This window comes from Serinus canaria, chromosome 2 (assembly GCF_022539315.1).
Source record: "Serinus canaria isolate serCan28SL12 chromosome 2, serCan2020, whole genome shotgun sequence".
Classification (NCBI taxonomy): Eukaryota; Metazoa; Chordata; class Aves; order Passeriformes; family Fringillidae; genus Serinus; species Serinus canaria.
The window spans coordinates 146,526,696-146,546,018 of record NC_066315.1 but is presented as its reverse complement, the minus strand read 5'-3'; the positions used below and the strand labels follow the sequence as shown (position 1 = coordinate 146,546,018).

The 19,323-nt window shown below is 41.4% G+C and overlaps 1 protein-coding gene across 1 annotated transcript in view; it reads left to right on the top strand.

Moving 5' to 3' along the window:
• Positions 1–1,491: 1,491 nt before the first annotated feature.
• COL22A1 (collagen type XXII alpha 1 chain) overlaps positions 1,492–19,323 on the top strand; it is a 206,314-nt gene continuing 188,482 nt past the window's right edge. The window contains exons 1-2 of the mRNA XM_009090824.4: positions 1,492–1,605; positions 5,786–6,352. Of these exons, the coding sequence (XP_009089072.2) occupies positions 1,509–1,605; positions 5,786–6,352 (664 nt within the window). The 5' untranslated portion in view covers positions 1,492–1,508. The remainder of the gene's footprint in view (positions 1,606–5,785; positions 6,353–19,323) is intronic.

Below are 19,323 nucleotides of genomic sequence, written 5' to 3'. Positions count from 1 at the left end.
ATTTAGGGTTGGTACATGAATAAATATGATTTTTTTTAAATCTTTCTTGTATTTATGTTCCACTGCTGGCAGATACTTCCAAATTTTATTTACAGTGAATGGCTTATTATATGTATTGCTTTTCTCCTTGTCTGCATATGATACAGACTTCCGAAAATAACCTGGTTTTTATCTTTTGGAAAGAGACTGTATTTTTTGTGGGGATAAGGATTTATAGTGACATCTTGACAACTTCATAAAGTTTTTTCCCGTTTTTAATTTCCTAAACCAGAGCAACATGCTGAGATACATGGTAGAGATAGGCCCAACATCTGAGTGATCAAAACAGGTTTTGAACAAATGCTGACGCCACCATTCTTCCTGTCTGTGATTCCCACAGAACCTTATTGCTTTGAAAAGAAATACCCTAGAAGGCATAATTGACTCTGCAGCAATGAGCTACATCAGACAGTGTCCCCTTCATGACTTCTACCCAGCTATCAACAGTGAGAAGCAGACGTGCATGTTAAAAGACTGAGAAGGCACAACTTCCCCAAGAAAATGGAAAAAGAAATCATTAGAATCCTTAAGGAGGAAAAGAAAGAATCAGGAGATGGGAAAAAGGTTTTGAAAATAATGCCTCAGGCAGTGAAAGCTGCAGAGTGAAAGCTGGTTTCGACCTTCTGGGTGTCCAAACAGTAGATCAAACTGCAATGACTTTATGATATAATAAAAAATAATAAAACAAGAGCAATATCAGATTTTTTTTTAAGTGTTGATCTAGTGTTAGAAAGCACAGCTTAACTTTTAACAGCTCAGCCACTATGCCTGGCTTCTTACAATACCTTCTGACTTCAGTGACACCACTCAAAGTCAACCCAAACCAAAGACCCTATATTGAAGATAACCCTGAGCTTTTGTACATCTTTAAGCTAAATAGTTTTGAAACTGCTGAGTTTACTCCTACAGAGAAGGACTGATGGCAACAAATACATACATGAAACAGTGGTGTATTTTTAGCATTTGTCATTTTTAGGGCTCCAGAACTGAAAGCAGTGATGGGTGAAGTGGCAACGGGTTGTGTGTGTGATTGGTAGTGGTTTGTATCTGGGCTCTGTGTTGTGTATCTCCTAATGATGAATGCGTGGGAGGGCCAGGTCAGGAATGGTTTCCACTCCAGTGCGCTGATTGTGTAGTTGGCAGTGGGCTCAATTAAAGTATAATAATCTGGTAATCTCTCTCCTGTTTCCATTCAGCTGCTTCACAGTGAATAGAGCCAGTGAACGAGTATAGCTTTTGAAAAGTAGGTGAACTCCTGCCTCTTTGTCTGAGCAGTTTATGTCTAGTCAAGTAAAAGACAGGCAGAAGAGGCGACTCTCCAAAACGTTGCTCTCATGCTCTCATCATTACTGCCGCTGGTGCTGCTGTGAGATAACACTTGCTCTTTATTCCCCTTTCTAGGCTGCGGGTTGCATTTCCAGCAAGCTTCGCACCCCGGAGAAAAGAGGAGCTGATGTGAGAAAGGAGATATGGATACGTCCGTGGTGGGAAGGTGCCGCGTGCCCCAGCTCCTGGTTCTTCTCGCGTTGGTGCTCAGCGGGGAGAGAACCGCGGCACAACGAGCAGGTACGCGCTCCGCTCGCTGCCTCACGGCCCAGAGCTGCTGGGCTCTCCCGTCAGGGGAAGCCATCAGTTCTAGGAGGAAATCTATAAACAACCCAAGTTACTTACTGCTGGAAATACGTAAAACAGACCTTAGGGATGGAGAAAGCGCAGGAGTCAAGGCTGTGACTTACCTGGGGTCTTCGGTTCTGCTGCAGGCTTAGAAAGTTTAGCTCAGCTACCCACAGCAAGAGGAGCAGCTCACCACAGTTTGCTCTGGATGTGCTCCATCTAGCCCAAACTGGCATGGAGATCACTTTTTGCATCGCCTCCTGTGGGTGTCAGATGAGACCTGGTGAATCTTCTGCCTGGCTGGGACTTTCTTGTGAGCTAAATAGGGCCAGGGCATTGTTCATACCCTCCCTTGATCCAAGATGTTTGAAGGATGCGTCGATGTGGTGCTTAGGGACATGGTTTAGTGATGGACTTGACGATGTTGGGCTAATGGTTGAACTCCATGATCTTAAAGGTCATTTCCAACCTAAATGACTCTAGGAGTCCATGTTTCTCTCCTGTCTGGTTATTAGCATGTCTCTGGCACAGCTTTTGGCCTGGGCTCATGACCCCTCTCTCCCAAATGCCACTGGGTGCATTAGAGGATGGTGTAGCTGAGGGACTGTTCTTACAGGGATCCTTGATAAGGACTCTGTTTTTGTGTGGCAGCAAGAAGAATTATCTGACATCAGTGATGACACAGCTCAAATGAAAAATGGCTGTAGACCCACACAATTTTTTTATAAGAGTCCAAAGCCATTTTGAGATGGAGGATTTCTGTCTCACTTCCCAGAAAAGCTGCTATTCTGTGAGCTTGAGTAATTTATAAGAAAGGAAAGACTTTTTTAGACCTTTTTCAGTTTAAGGAATAGCTGCTTTACAGCTTTCTTATATGATCTCTCTATGTTTTTTTGGGTGAAGTTTACCAGAAATAAATACTTAGGAACCAAACAAAGTGAAATCTCACTTTTTTTTTTTTTCTGCTTCTGGTCCTGTCACAGGCAGAATATAGTGAAGCCATTTATATGTTCATTCTCTGCTTACTTTAAATAATTTTGGGCTTATGGCTTGTTTGTGAACTATTTTTAAAGGAAATATTGCAAAACAGTTGGTTCAGTGTATGAGCAGATGAGCACAACTCCTTGAATCATGCTCCCAGAGAGCATTTCTGCAATTATAAAACTGAAATTTTGCTTTCTTTGAGTTATCTCCCATTTTCCCTTAACATGAATGGAATTGTTTCTGCCAGTAAAAAGTACTGTTATGTCATTCTTGGAAAACAATCAATTTTGTCCAGCAGTGGACATTAGAGTGCTGAAAATGTAGATTAATATTTACTAAGAGCATTTCTGCAGCCTTTCATCTCACTGCCACCAGGTCTGTAAGCAAAGAATCACCAATGCCAAAAAAAAAATTATCCTGAAAGACCATGTTTTTCCTCCCTGCAATATTGCCTTGAATAGGCATCACTTTTTAAACCTTAACTCCCCCTTGTTTTAAGGCTCATTGCCCTTGAACACAGACAGGATTCATTCTGTCTGTTCGGTTTGTTTTGAAATTGCTGTTGTCTCACCTGCTGAGAGTCATTAAAATAAGTAATAGGAAGGTCTTGCGGGTGTTGCTCTCTAGTTAGTCTCACCTAATTAACATTCTTTCAGCCAGAATAGATTAATATAATAATGAATTTAGGAAGGAGGCAAGGTGGGAAGTGTAAACTTCTTTCTTACCTTTTACTGTTAATATTTTTCCCTTTTATAGTCTCCAAAAATCAAGCAGAACCACAATTGAGAGCCCAGCTGATATTCACAGATGTAACTTGCATGCCACAACATAAAATGGCACAAACCATCATCTCTACTCTCACATTGCCTTCAAGAGAGTTTCCCCAGACAGACTTTTCTTGCTCTGGAGTTAGAGACAAGCACTCCCTCACTCACAAAATGCCATCACAGAACACATTCAGGTTTTGGCTGGGACACAGTAAATTTTCCTCACAGTATCTGCTCTGGGGCTGTGCTTTGGATTGGTGCTGGAAACAGTGTGGATGACACAAGGATGTTTTTGTTACTGCTGAGCAGAGCTCACACTGAGCCAAAGCCTTTTTTATTCTTCCTCCCACCAGCCAGGAGGCTGGGGAGCACAAGAAATTGGGAGGGGACAAAGTTGGGACAGATGCCCCCAACTGACCAAAGGGAAATCCCAAACCCTATCATGCTCAGAAGTAAAGCTGTGGGGGGACACTTAGCTGGAGACTCCTGCCTGGGGACTGTGACTCAGTCAGTCGTGAGCAACTGTTTTCTTTTACATCACTCCTCTTTCTTGGGTTTTATTTATATATCATTGTTATTTTGCATTTCATTACAACTATTTTATTTTATTTTATTTTATTTTATTTTATTTTATTTTATTTTATTTTATTTTATTTTATTTTATTTTATTTTATTTTATTTATTTTATTTATTTTATTTATTTTATTTTATTTATTTCTTCTCTCAACCCATGAGTGTTCTGTATTTTACCTTTCCAATTCTCTTCCCCCCAGTCCTGCTGAGGGCAGTGAGTGAGGGGCTGTGTGGTGCTTAGCTGCCAGCTGGGGTTAAACCACAACAGGTTGTTTCTAAAGAGATCCCCTGTGGATGGGCTGATCCCAGTGTGATCCCAATCCTGTGTGCAGAGGTTGTTCCCACAGGCACTGCAGCAGCTGGGATGTGCTGGGATGTGCTCTGCTACAGAAGTCGACACAGCAGCAGGTGATGCTCATTTCCCATCACCTGCCACACTCCATTCAATCACTCTCATGGTCATCATGCAATGCCTTGAGCACTGACCTACTCTTTTATAACACTTTTTAGCCTTTTCTGAAGGCAAATTCTCTCCGTGCAGCAGAGCTATCCACTCTTCCCTTTCCAGAGTCATGGGCTGTTATGGAACTCTTCCATTCTGGGCAGGGTGACAACCCCAGCATGAGCAAAAGAGCCAGAGCTAATTTGTGTCAAAATCTGAGTGTGAGAGAAGATTTTGTGACCTTCCTGTAGGTTCAGATGCTGGAATTCAGTAGGAAATGTGTAATTTTACCACTGGTCAAACATGCAGTTGTACTTTGTGAGACAAGAACTTCTGGAGAATCAAAGGTTGGCAGCTGTGACCAGACTGATTTTGTGGAGCAGCTTTCAGTCTTAAAACTCTATGGCCTATATTACAGGTTTAAATAAATATAAGCATATATATATATATATATATATATATATATATACATTTTGTCCAGTTAGGGCATTATATTGATAACTCCAGGGCATCATTGGCACTTTTATGGACCTACTGATTCCTGATTTGCATGTATCCAGAAACAGCTAAAAAGCATCTCCCAAGAGATCTACTTTTTTTTGGCAGTTGTCTGACAAATATGCAACCAGTCTGGATTGACATAGGGCAAGCAAGTAGCAATTAAAATAGCTTTTTGTTTTGGATTATACAGGCCTCATATTGCAAATATCATGGCTGGAGGCAAAAGGAATGGTTGTGGGGGTAAGTAAACTTTTCCCCTACAAGGCAGCTGCCCTTTTGGAACATATTCCAAAATTCAGTAAGTCATCCTTTAGTCAATAGGCAGTGGTAGAAAGCCTCAAATTTGAAATAATCTTGTTATAGACCTGCTACATCAACATATCATGCTGGGCAAAAGAACTGCTTCTAGCTAAGCATAAATGAATCATAACATTAATGCAAGAGGGGACATGAAAGTTTCATTACTCAGGGTCAGGATTGGCATAGGCAAGGTCAGGACAGGGCTTTTGATCTGTTCAGGTCATTTCAGAGCACTGCCTGAGCAAAGGCACTGCAATGAAGTCAGAGAAAAATATCTTCATGTAGGGGGTGCAGCTGAAGGATCGAGCAAAAGTAGTTGGAAGCAGAGGAATGGAAAGGGTTTGCATTTCAAAGCCAAGTCTGTGCTGCTCTGTAGATGTCCTGAAACTGATGAGGTGAATCACAAGGAAGAAGGGCTGGGAATCTGCTCTTCCTCTGCAGGACAGGGAGAGGGTTTGCTGCCTTTTCCAAATTGCTCACTAGGGAGCTGTGTCGAGGGAAGATTTGGTATGTCTGGTCCTCTGCGTTCAACTCCCCCTAACACTGTCTTCTGCTTCTCTTGCAGGCTGCAAGAGTGTTCACTACGACCTTGTCTTCCTCTTGGACACCTCCTCCAGTGTTGGGAAAGAAGATTTTGAGAAAGTTCGTCAGTGGGTTTCCAATTTGGTGGAGACCTTTGAGATTGGCCCAGACAAGACCCGAGTAGGGGTGGTGCGCTACAGCGATCGGCCGAGCACAGAGTTCGACCTGGGCAAGCACAAAACCCGAGAGGAGATCAAAGAGGCTGCACGACAGATTCAGTATTATGGGGGCAACACCAACACTGGAGATGCTCTCAGGTACATCACCACCTACAGTTTTTCCAAAGAAGCTGGTGGCAGACTTAGTGATCGCACTGTTAAAAAAGTGGCTATCCTTTTGACTGATGGAAGGAGCCAGGATTTTGTCTTGGATCCAGCCACTGCAGCCCATCAGGCTGGGATTAGGATTTTTGCTGTGGGTGTTGGAGAAGCCTTAAAAGAGGAACTTGATGAGATTGCTTCAGAGCCCAAGTCTGCTCACGTGTTTCATGTCTCTGATTACAATGCCATCGATAAAATTCGGGGGAAGCTGAGGAGGCGTCTCTGTGAGAGTAAGTAGAGCTTTCCTTTCTGCAGAACTAGAATAGGTTCAGTTAGCATAGATATGAATATTTGATATGAAAAGATATGACTGTTTTCTTTCATGCTTATTTTCATGTCTTCTACCCAGTTCCACTCTGTAAGAGATCACTGTTCAAGGCCAGCTTTGAGCAGCCTGATCTAGTGGAGTACTGCTTATGGCAGGGATTTGGAATTAGGTGATCTTTAAGGTCCCTTCCAACACAAAGTACTCTCTGATGTTGTGATTCTCTGATTGTACTACAGGAGATGTGATGGGTTTTTCTGGCAAGTCAGTACTAATTATAGGTCAGCTTCCACAGTAAACCACAAATTCCCTTTTGGCTCTGATATAGTTCAATTGCTTTATAGTAATTTGGACTACTGAATATGAATAGTGATGTCTTATTTATACCCAGATTTTGGTTTACTTTGTATGGGACCCTTTTCCCTCTTATTTTCTGGCACTGTACTGTGAGGAGAATCCTCTGGGCACTGCTGGGGATGATCCTTAATGAAGCAAAAGGATGTTTGTGCTTTTCTGCCTTTCAGCATCTCAGCTCTACTGACAACTGTGTTCTCTAGGGCTCTGGCTGCCCACAGCAGAAGCATTGGTGATGTTTTGAATGGCTTTTAATGGATAAAAGTGTGGGGGATTTGCACTGCATAAATGACCCTGATTTTCCAGCTCCTTGATGAAGAGGATGGGAATGGCATTGTGGCTGCTATCTCCCAGCACTTTAATAGGAGCAGCAATCACACAGCCTGTGCTTCCACCACTGATAAATCCCTCTCTTGTTCTTAGTGGCTACATGAAAGCTGCCTGGTGCTCCTGCTTTTTGCAGTGTGTGCTGTGATTACTGGGAACAGGCCTCGTAGCTGATGTTGTGAAGATCTGCTATTGCTTTCTGGAACTTCCCTTTGTAAAAAATAAACTCTGGGCTTATGTAGGGTCCTTAAAGAGTGACAACTGCAAATAGGCAGAGTCTATTTGGCATTACCCAGCAATATCAAGATATTTCTGCTTTTTTAGCCTAAACATAAGTGGGTAATGGAGGGTGTAATCCCAATACAAATGGAAGTGATGGGGAATAATAACTGTAAGCTATGCAGACTGAAGGAGCTTGTTTTTTTTCTGTGAAAATCTTATGTAATCATACGCACAACTGGGCTCTAGTAGAAAATGGTGAACCCTTCCAATTGGCACACTTGACAAACTCAACTTCCTGTTGTGTCTATTGAACACCAAAAACGTGATTTTCCTTTGCAATTCTGTTACATTCCTTTTCCAAAGCAAGTGTTTACTCTGCTTTGTACCTGGGACATCATTTGTTGCCTGCTCAAAAAAAATCTTTTCCCTGCCTGTCAGAGTATAATACCTTCTGTCTGTGGTTTTCTGAGCCCATCCACACAGGCCAGCATAACACTTTTCCTTCTATTGCAAAGGATCACTGGGAGCATCCCTCGTCCTGGATGACAGTCACTCCCTAAGGTGTTTGCTTCCACCTGCACTGCTGAGCTCAGTGAGAAATGGGGCTGTGCTCAGTTCAGCACACATCTCTGCTGCTCCTTCCTCCTGCAGGGAGGACTCCTCACACTCTTCCTCTGCTCTGGTGTCAGCTCCTCCCTCCATGTGTCTGCAGGTCCTGCCAGGAGCTTTCTCCAGCATGGGCTGGGTCACAACCTCCTTCAGGCTCCTGTGTGGGGTCCTGCAGGGGCTGCAGGGGGATCTCTGCTCCCCCATGGACCCCCATGGGCTGCAGGGGCACAGCTGCCTCTCCATGGGCTGTGCAGGGGCTGCAGGGGAACCTCAGCTCTGGCACCTGGAGCATCTCCTACTCCTCCTTCTGTACTGGGGCTACTCCTCTCTCATGGTCCCACTTGTCACCTCTGACTGAAATTTCTCCTGCATTGTAACTTTTTACCCTTTTATTTACCCTACAATCCAAGAGTCTTCCCTGATTTTTTCTTCCTGCATTTAAAACAGGGAAGGTGTTCTTTAGCAGAATCTGTGTTATCATACTTATTTAATTTATTGATTTGCATGCATAAAGCTTTCAAGAGGCATGATGTTTAGATCAGGTCTAAAAAACTATGAAAATGTTGCTGAAACAGAGGATGAGGTAATGAGAGAACCTCCAGCAGAAATATTCTGTTAGAGATCAGGTAATTTTTTTGTTACCTCCATGGTTGAGGTAGAAATGTTTTGGGGGGTGAGAGAATGGAGATGAAGAACAGGACCAAGTGATTTCTTGTGCATGTACCACTTTTAAATTCCATGTTAATGCAGTAGGGACAGGAAAGGAGCTCACTGTGATGGCTAGGCCTTCTGCATGTTTAGAAGATCAAACTCTTAACAGCTGTTGCAGTTACCTTTCAGTGGTTTTAATGACAGCTCTGCATAAGACACAAATATACAAACCACGGGGTGGGGGGAAAACGTGACCAGGGCTCATGCCAAGCTGCTGTTTATTTTGTGCACATTCTGAGACAAAAGCACATATTGCCACAGCCAGGCTCTGGTTTTAATAGACATAATCCTGTGTAAGCTCCAGGGAGACACATGAATCAAAGGGTGGAAATGGGAGGAAGATGTTTTTGTACTGACCACTGATGAGTCCTCCAGCCCTGGTCCTGCTACTGAAATGTGAAGGGTTGTAAAGTGCTGCAAATGCTGGATTTCATGCCAGCAGCTGTTCAGAATTGCTTGTCTCAGGTCTCCCTGGACATCTGGCCTAGACTCTGTCATTCCATCTTGCTATATTTGACTGAATTTATTGCTAAGAAGATGTCATTGAGGGCATTAATGGCATTTTAGCTCTCTTTTGATCTTGTGGCAGTAAGCATAGCATAATAAAAAAAAAAAAAACAAAAAAAAACATGTCTGCTCGGTGGGACATTGTGGAAGGGGAGATATTTTTGCCCCACATCTCCATTACATTCTGGACTATAGTTGGTAGGCAAGAATGGGTGATGCTTTCACAGGAAAGCAGGAGAGATACAGTCTGCTAAAAATTCCAGAGATGCTACATGTTTCCTAAATACAGTTCCTGCTTATATGTTGTAGGGATAAAAACAGGCAGCTATGGAATATTTAAAAATATACTAGACCAAAAGAACTGTCATCACATGAATCTCAGATACTTTGCAAACAGAAGGAGATGAGTCTGAATTGAGTCTGAATTGTTTCAATAATGGGTTGGTACCAATGATTTGTCATTGATTTCTGTTGATTTAGTGAGGTCTGTGATAAGATAGCAAAAGCAGTCACATGTCCAGATGATTCACAACATTTATATTTCTATTTTTACACGTCTTTGTTGACTTTGGGTAGTATATGAAGTGCATAAATATAAGACTTATGCTACCCCTATTCTGTTACTGATGATGAAGGGCTTCCAGCCTTCAAAGCAACACCTTGAACATCCATCAAAAGGATAGTCTGAAAGCTTCAGAAATGTCTTTTTTTTAGGTTGTCTTTTCCCAGGTTCATGATATATTCACAGAAGAACAGCAAGCTGTTTCTTTTTGGCCTTTAGTGCTAAAAATACCTTTTGCACAGAGACTATGACAAAGGGCAGGCATCTGAATTGCCATATCTTGACTGACAGTTCCTAACAGACTTATCAGTACAGTCAAATCTCACAAAAGTACTGAAACATTGGAACATATCAACACCTAAGGATATATTCCACATTTTGCTGCTTAAGATGTCCAGATTAAGTGGAGGTACCAAGAATTTGACCATCACTTCAAAATCTAGTGGCTTTCAGATGGCTTTGGAAGTCTGTGCAAAGCTCAGCAAACAACTGCTGCTTTTTAAAAAGCTGCAGCTGGGCAGTGACCCAGCTGATGTCACCTCTGAGATGTCCTGCTGCTTCTTGATGCTGCACTCCCACAGCTGTCCTGGTGCCTTTCTCAAGCTCTTTAACATCTCCTTCTTCCAGCAATCACTCATGGCACAGACCACAGGATCACTCATCCTTTCATCACCACATTTGATGGCTAATTGCAGTTTCCTGTGAAGGCATGAAATGTCTGTGACAGAATTTCCAACTGATTTATCCTTTAATTCAAGCTAAAGAAAAAAAAAAAAGACTTTTCATGGATGTCAGGTGACAAAATGTTTTCTTAGTGGTGATCTTCTGCCATTTGGTTGAGGGACTGTCTGGTATCTTTTGGTACCTGGAAGTGCACCACAGATATTCAGATATTTTTTTTTCTCTTACAAATCCTTTTATTTTCAAATCAAATGTCTGAAACTCTCAGATCTAATTTTCCACTTGGTCCAGTCATCCAGCTTAGAGAGAAATGGTTCCAGAGCTGGTGTCTGGCAGGCAGCTTTGAACTCTGTGGATGAGCTGTGGCTGCTGGTTGTCCCTCACTTTCTCCACAGATTATGCAGAAGTGATTGTTTTCCCAGGTCATAACTACAGCTCTGTTCTGGCACTGTGTAATCTCCACATCATTCAAATGTTGCATGTCCAAAAAAGAGCATCAAAGCTGGTGAAGGGTCTTTATCATGAGTCCTTTGAGTGATGGCTGAGGTAGTTGGAAGTTTAGCCTGGAGGAGAGCAGCTGAGATGGAACCTTATTGTCCTCTACAACTCCCTGAAAGGATGATGCCTTAAGATTTTGGCTTTTGTATTTTTCAGATCCTGTACTGTATTAGTGTATAACTCAATTCCATTTGGGGTGTTACTAAGCTCTCTTCACATCTTGGTCAGACAAAACAATCCCTCCAGGCCTGACAGCCAGGGACAGCCTCAGACCCAGAAAGCATCAGCAAAAGTGAACTGGGGGAAGCAAACTGGGGGAATATTACTTCATTACCTGAAGCTGTAACTGGATCATTAACCCCTCATAAGCTAAAAGACCAAATTTATATCTGTCTGAAAAACTCATGACCATTGTCCATCTTGGGTGTGGTCTCTGTGAGGCTTTGGCACTGCCCAAGGTGTCTCTATTGAGGGCCTTTAATAAATAAATACTTTATTTTCTAAGGTCTATTGGAGGCCCTTAATAAATACCTACTTTATTTTCTACCTGTGTCTAGCCCCTGTTCTAGGTAGCCATTCCAAGGCATTATAGCCAGGTGTGGATTTGTCTCTTCTCCCAGGTAACCAGCAAGAGGACAAAAGGAAACAACCTCAGGTTTCACCAGGGGAGGTTCAGATTGGATGTTAAGAAAAATTTATTCACTGAAAGGATTGTCAAGAAGTGGAAGAGGCTCTCCAGGGAAGTGGTGGAGTCACCATCCCTGGAGGTATTTAAAAGATGTGTAGGTGTAACACTTGGGGACATGGTTTATTGGTGGACCTGGCAGTGCTGGGTTCATGGTTGTACTCCATGACCTTAAGGGGTTTTTCCCATCCAAACATTCCATGATTCTAAATAAATTCTTATTTTCCTTGGGACTCTGAAATGAATAGGCTTATTCTGAGTATTACAACAGTGCTGTTTATGACCAGCCCCACTCTAAAAAAGGAAAAACTTATTCTCCCTAACTTCCTTCTCCCATCTGCCAGCAGATGCATCTATGTGACCCTAACATGAGCTATAGCAGGAAGCCAATGAATTTGTTTTTCCTTTCCCAGATTACTTTTACTCAGATTTATTTCACCGTGCTGTCCCAGGGGAGGAACTGGCACAAGGTGAGAGCAGCTAATGGGAGCAGAAGACCTGGATGGTGTCCTTTGGTACAGTGCTAGCTCATATCAGCTTGATGAACTTTAGTTAAGGACTTCAGAAAACAAAAAAATCCTTTGTGTGCTCTCAGAGCAGACCTGAGCCCGTGATCTGCAGTGCTCTGGTTTGTGTTGTGCATAAAGTGGATTTCTGGGTGGGTTTTTCCCATTCAAACTCCACTTCTAGGCTTCAGCAAAACTTGCTTGCCTTGAATAAACATTTTGCTTAACAAAAATATCCCACTGCAGATGGATCTCTTCAGGATCCTGTCCCATTTTCCTTAGACAGGCTTTCCAGTACACATAATTGTTGCTGTTTTACTGCTGCCTCAGCTCCTGCTGGTTCAGGGAGGGATGGCAGAGCTCTCCTCCTCAGACAGGCTGTGTCTGGCTGGGAGCATCTTGCTGGGGGCTGTTGGTAGGAGGGATGAGCAAGCTGCCACCACCTTCACTTAGACACAGACTGTCTGTCAGTGCCTTCAGGCAGCACTTTGATATTTCTGTGCACTTGGGTAGCTTTTCTCCTCCAGAATGGATGTTAGCCCTGTTAGAGTTTCAGAGAGTGATTTATTGATTTATTTTCATTCCCTTGTACATTGGAAAAAGCAATGTCTTAGACATTGCCTTCAGGTGTTGAGGGTATTTCAGCATCTGTGGCCTGATTTCTTCTTTTTGCTGAGGGAGAAAAGATATGAATCCAAAAGTCATCCAAAATTCAGAGTTTTAGAAATAAGTCTGTAACAGAAAATGGTTTTACTTCTTTTCTTTGATGCAGTTTGTGAAAAAAAAAGTCTGTTTCATACCTGCAACTTTGTACAGACCACTTGGAATATAAATATGGGACTCTGAAGATAGGAATATAATAAAATGAGATCAATTAAACCTTTTGCACTTGCCTTTCTTATCTCTAGCTTCTATCTTTAGCAGTTACAGACAAATAGTAGCATCATAAACCACAGGCAATCGCTTTATGTAAAACAGTGAATCTCTGGACTGCCAACAACATCTTGTCTGAAATCACAAAATCTGTCTGGATGATAACATCTCCACTAAACTGTAATAGGTTTTCTTGCATTTCAGACAAGAAAGCTCTCTGAACAATGTTTGATGTACAGTAAAAATAATTGTAAAGACAAAGACTCAGATTAAAGTAAGTCCCAGATTTGGAAAGAAATATTGAGGCAATCAGAAAAAGCATGGGTCTCACAGCCCTATGAAAAAGTGATGTGCTGCTTGGAGGAAAAAAAAAAGAAGGGGGGGAAAGTGGTGACTATGGAAGCCATTTCTAAATAATGTAGAAGTGAAGGAGAAATACAGAAATAGGAACAGGCAAAAAGCTGGAACATAGTCTTATATGCTGGAAGTGTCTTGTTTTTCAACCCTTTCTGCAGCCCACATTGATTTTGCAGGATCTGTGAATGCCCAGCACTTTCAATATTCAGCTGTGGAGCCCAGTACTTCTCCAGCTGCAGTCAGAAGGAGGCTTTCTGTCTGCTCCAGTGAAGCCCAAATGATGGGGCAAATGAGAGAGCTCATCCTTGGGGCAGCACTGTCTCTCTTGGTGAGTTCTGTCTGAGGGACTGCTGAGGGATGCTCAGCAGAAAGAACAACCTCTGAAGATGGCCAGATGCTCAGCAGGAGACTGGGGCAAGGCACTTAAAAACCTCTGAGGCTTTAGGTTTAGTTACAGGCTTTTCTATCCAAGAAAAACAAAGCAAGGAGGACAAAACCCTTGGCATGCGGCCTTCACAAATCTTAAATATTTTAAATTTCAGCAGATTTGTATGGTCAGGCCATTATTCCTCCTTCACTTACAACCCCTAAACTGACCTGAAAGGACACCAGTTACTTATAGTCTTAGTGTTCTAAGCCTGCTTTGTGGTTAATATTTATGCTTTATGTGATTATTCACATCAAAATCTAATGGTAACTCCCAGCACAATCTACAAATGGAATAGACCATTGCCTGCTGTGGTTAGGTGCACCTGCAAATTAAAGATTCCCTCTGCTCTCCCTTGATTTGGGGATGTAGTTCTTTTTAGGATAGGAAAAGTCTGGGGAGGTGCTATGGAGATTTTTTTTCCCAGTTCTTCTGATGGACCTGGTAAAATTTATGGGAAATTATAGAAAAGCTTGAATCTGCATCAGAGTATGCAATGTAATAAAGTAATAAGAGTTTATACTTCTAAAAACCAGTGTATTTCCTCAAACCCCCAGCCCCTTATAAAATGAATATTTCTGTAAACCCACTATAGCAGTGGTGAGATTGGGCTCTCAGGGCTGGGGGGGTTTCTTTTGCTTCTGGCTCCATCAATTCCAGCCTCAGAGTCTTGTGAGGAGTAACTGCAATGGGAGCTGCAGATCCTGTGATTCAGCCTAATGAGGGAGTCTGGAGGTACCATGGCAGGAACTGGATTTCATAGAAGGATGAAGTGTTCCCTGGTAATGGGCTGCCTGTGTCACCTGGGAAAAGGTTTGGCGCAAAAACTGAGCTTTCTCTTCAAATAGATTAACCAGAAAATTTGTGACCTGTCAAGGTGTTGAATCAAGTGCTTCACCTGATAATTGAAATTATTTTGGAAACAGTTGCACAGTCAGAACAGAACTATAAGACAAACTCTAACACAAAACTCTGTTAAAAGCTAGATAAGCTGTCACATTAACACCTGGAACAAAATGGGCAGGACCACCTATTTTTAAGATCTGCGATGAAACCATTACTTCCAGTTTTGTGTTCAGCTGGGCTGTCTTTAGAAGCCTGTGTAATTTACTTCTGTGACCAAAAAAAAGCTGAGCATTTCAGTTTTGATGGCTTATTTTGAAGCTGTAGGTAGATCATAAAATCCAGAATGGCCTGGGTTGGAAGGGATCATCTCATTCCAATCCCTTTGTCATGGACAAGGACACCTCCCACTAGACCAGGTTGCTCAGAACTCCATCCAGCCTGGCCTTGAACACTTCCAGGGATGGGGCATTGGTTGAACAGATCTGTGATACCTGTAAACCTTGAAACCTTGCATGGTGTCTCTGCAACAGAGAGATTCATGATATTACTAGAGTTCAAACCCTAGTGATAGAATTATTTCCTTTCTTATCCTTTGGCAATATGAAGTGGTGCATCTTTTCTCTTGTGGAAGTTTGTAAATGCCATTGAATTTCAACTTTTTTTTTCTTTTTTCTTTAAATAAAGCAAGACAACAAACGGAATTGAATTCTAATGTACCAGTCTGTTGAGAATATTTCTTGCTCAGTGGTAGAGCTGCAGTGTGGTTTAACTGGTGGGCTATTTTTGTTAGTAAATTGTAGGGTTAGTGATTCAATCCCATCAAGTTGCCTACAAGTTATACCCAAATACCAAATTCCTTTTCAAATCAGTAAGCTTGTTTATGATACAAAACAAAAGCAGTGGGAGTGCTCTGACACCTTGGAGAACTGCTTTTTTGATAAAGTGCTAATTAAGTTCTTTACAATGCAATTAAGAAATTGTTGCAAGCTCTGCTGTATTCATGGACTTTAAAATGCTGAAGAATAGTTCTAAGTTCTGCATAAAATGTTTTTTGGCATGCTGTATACTTTGGGAACTGAGAGTACTGCTGCTAATCTTGGCCAGAAGTAGGGAAGGTACCTTGCAAGTGAGGTAGCTCAGTTGGAAAAGGTGATTTTTGTCACTTGTCCATGTCTGTTGAACAGCAGGGTCATGGGGCATCAGATTCCCATAATCCATTAATTTCCTTATGGACTAGTCAGCTATAGCTTCATCTGTACTCTAGGAAACAGAGGAATTTAAATATAAAATGCACATATATGCATGTATGGTTTGGTATGTGCATAAGACATATGACTGTTTCTATATGTATAAACTCTGAAAAATAAACCTGTGTCCTTTCAGCCTGAAGTAGCAGTCTTTTTTTACAGTGAGGTAGATAAAGTTATAACATGTTAAAGCTCTACAGAGCATGAAATACAGGACATTTTTACTTCAGACTACACACAATCAACCCAATCTACCACCTCTGGGTGAGACTTCATTTAGCTACACTACCACAGGAATCACTGTGCTTTGTTCCTCCAGGGTTTTACAGCAAGATGGAAAGCATATATTAGTTCTATCTACATATTAGTTCTAAATCTACTGCAAAAATCTCTCTGATTTGGCACTGAAGATGCAACACCTCTGTCAGAGGCTGCCACACTAATATGAGACAGGTGGGATGGTGCAGCAGAATTTTAGTCACTAGTGCCAAAGCTTTGTGGCAAATGACTCTAATGGCTCAGATCAAAGGGTGTTCCTGAGCTGAAGTTTGAGGTTGGATCAGAACTGAAAACTACAAATAAAATTAAACAATTTTGCATCTTTATATTCAGGTGTCTTCGGTAGGATTCCTATCATACTGCAGTAGCCTGAAAGTTATTTGTCTGTGCTCTTTTGATAGTCAGTGGAAAGGAGTAGACATCTCAAGAGAATATTTCATCTTCTTTGAGGATGACTGTTTGAGACAGGTGACATGATTCAACCTCTGAATGCCTCTTTCTTTTCACTCACTTTTGAGAGAGCTTATATAACTTTCTCATTGTATTCTTCTCTCTGACAGCCAACAGCAAAAGAGTTGAACCTTTCCCTTCTATGTTCTGGGAATACAATAATGTTTGTTTCCTTATGCCAGTAAATTCAGTCTGCTGGAATTTATATTACTGATGGATATTCAGGCCAGTCTGCAAGCCGAGGTGGATGTGCTGCAATTCTCACCAGCTCCCTGATCCTTCAGAGTTTGTGCAGTTGAAGGAGACAATGTCAGTTTAGAGAGCTGTTACCAAGTACTACCAAGCTGTTACCAAGTGTTTAGGGTCAAACATTGTACTGCCAAATTTATTTAATCCTTAAGGGTCTACTCCTGTGAGAAGAATGGTTCCCTCTCCCTCATCTTTGGCTTCTGCCTAAATCTTGTGATAAATTGGTCCTTGAAGTTAACTGTGTTGTGATATTACCTGCTGCAGTCTGTTGACTCATTTGTAGCAAGGAAATAATACTTTAAAACACAAATAATGACTGCAATACAATTAAGAGTAACAGAGACAGCTTTTTAAATTGCTATTATTGAAAGATATCTTTGTTGCTAATAGCTTTGTTGTTGTTGTTGTTAATTGAAGCGTGAATCCACTTGTGCTTAATGATCTTTCCAGTTCTCACTGTAACAAAGTCAGACCCCAAACCAGACTGTACTTTACTGGAACCAAAATGGGAAGGATGCCAGCTCAGACCAGCTTGAATGTAAACCAAACCCATGTTGCTGGTGCATCCTGGTTGTCTTCTCATAGAGACAAGATCAGAATTCACTTGGAGGACCTGGTGAACAAACCCAGTGGAAGAACTGCTGTGATAAATTCATCCTGCTATGAATGGCTTTGAAAAGCTGACTTTGAGCCAGTGGAGTTCTGAGTATGGGTTATGGTAATTAAACAATCTTTTTTATCTGGTTATTATCTGATAGAAAAAAAACAGAAATGGCTTTAAACTGAAAGAGATTAAATCTAGATTAAATAGTAGGAAGAAATATTTTGAAGGTGGTGAGGCACTGGAACAAGCTCCAATGGACCAGGGCTTTGGTGTAGCTGAAGGTGTCCCTGCCCATGGCAGGTTTGGAGCTCAATGATCATTTAAGTTCCTTCCAAACCAAACCATTCTATGACTCCATGATTTATTCAAACTTTCATTGAATTCACTCTAAGTGCCTTTTGCAGAAGTGTCCATGTAAATGGCACCTCTGCAGTGGAGTACTGGTTTTGGCTGGGATCTAGTTAATTTTTTTCACAGTGGCTGGTATGGAGATATGTTTTACATTTCTACTGAACACAGCATTGAAAATGTAGAGATGTTTTTGTTATTGTTGAGCAGGGCTTGTCTGATGGAATACAGCATGCCTTGTCTCAAATATTATGACTTGTATATAAACATAACACATATAAGAAGGATCATTTTAGAGAAGGGATGTGCTCAGGACTAACAATCCCTCAGGGACTGAAATGATCCAGAGCAGTCTTAGAGTCAGAGATTCCTGAAAGTCTCAGTACTCTCTGGTGCAGCACACTCATCAGGGACTCTGGAAGGTCACTTTTGGTGACCAAAAGTCATTTTGGCGTCTAGACTAGGAAAGTGGGTGTCCTTTTTTTCTTTTTTTTCATTTCCTGATACCATATTTCCCTATATATTTTGGCAGTGTTCAGCCCCAAAAGTTTTGCAAGAGGGCAGATGTTGGCCATGGGGTTTCTTCCCCAGTCAAGCTTATTGACAATCTTCAATCACCACTCCCACTCCAGAGAAATAACCCCACTTCTACACCTGTGGATCTATTGGAGCTCATGGCTCTACTGAAAAGGGCAAGAGAGTATCAAAATAAAAGGAAATCGTCATTATTCTTGCTTGTAATGAATAGGATAGGAGTCTTATTTGAGTTGTGAGTGTATAACATTCATGAAATAAAACAAAATGTACTGGAAAATTTACTGTGTTAGTTTATTCAGGGATGTATCTGCTAACTATTCCTCCAAGCTATCAGAGCTCTGTGCTGGAAGAGTGAATCATGCATGTTGATTTTTTTCAAAGTTGTTTAAGGACAAGTGTAACATTTACAGAGCTGCAAATCTTTCAAAATTCAACATAATTTACACTGGCTGTTCTGATTTCTATTAGCAAGCATTGAAGCAGATGCCTGTCTAATTTACCTGCCTGATAAACTGTTCTTTGTAGTGACCTTAATAATATCCTGAAGAATTAATTTCCTGTGCTAATATTATATTTATAATTTATTTATCACCAGCTGAGTATTTACGTGCTCACAGCTTTACAAGCTGTAAGGCACTGTGGCTTCACACAGTGTAAGATGGTACACAGGAACCTCTTTAATGTATGACTGGCTCAGAATCAAGGATTTTTATCATCTATAATTAGGAGTTTATCCCAGTGGGTGGGATGTTTTTTTCATTGTAAATCCTTTTGCATACTATTATTTAGTTAAAAATACTGTCCTGTGTGCTTGCTGACAGCACAAGAAAGCAGAATAGGAGCTCTAAATAAATGGAATTTGTAGATGGGTTGCTACACCCTCCCACCACATTCACCTCTGCAAACTATTTTTGAGTTGATTATAAGTAATTTGGCTTTGGATGTCGATATTTTTATTTGTTCTAGGGGGCCTGTAATAAAGAAAAGTCTCTCAGGTTTTTACTTTGATTTCTGTGGGCACATGCCTTGACCATAAAATGTTAGGTGCTACTGAAAT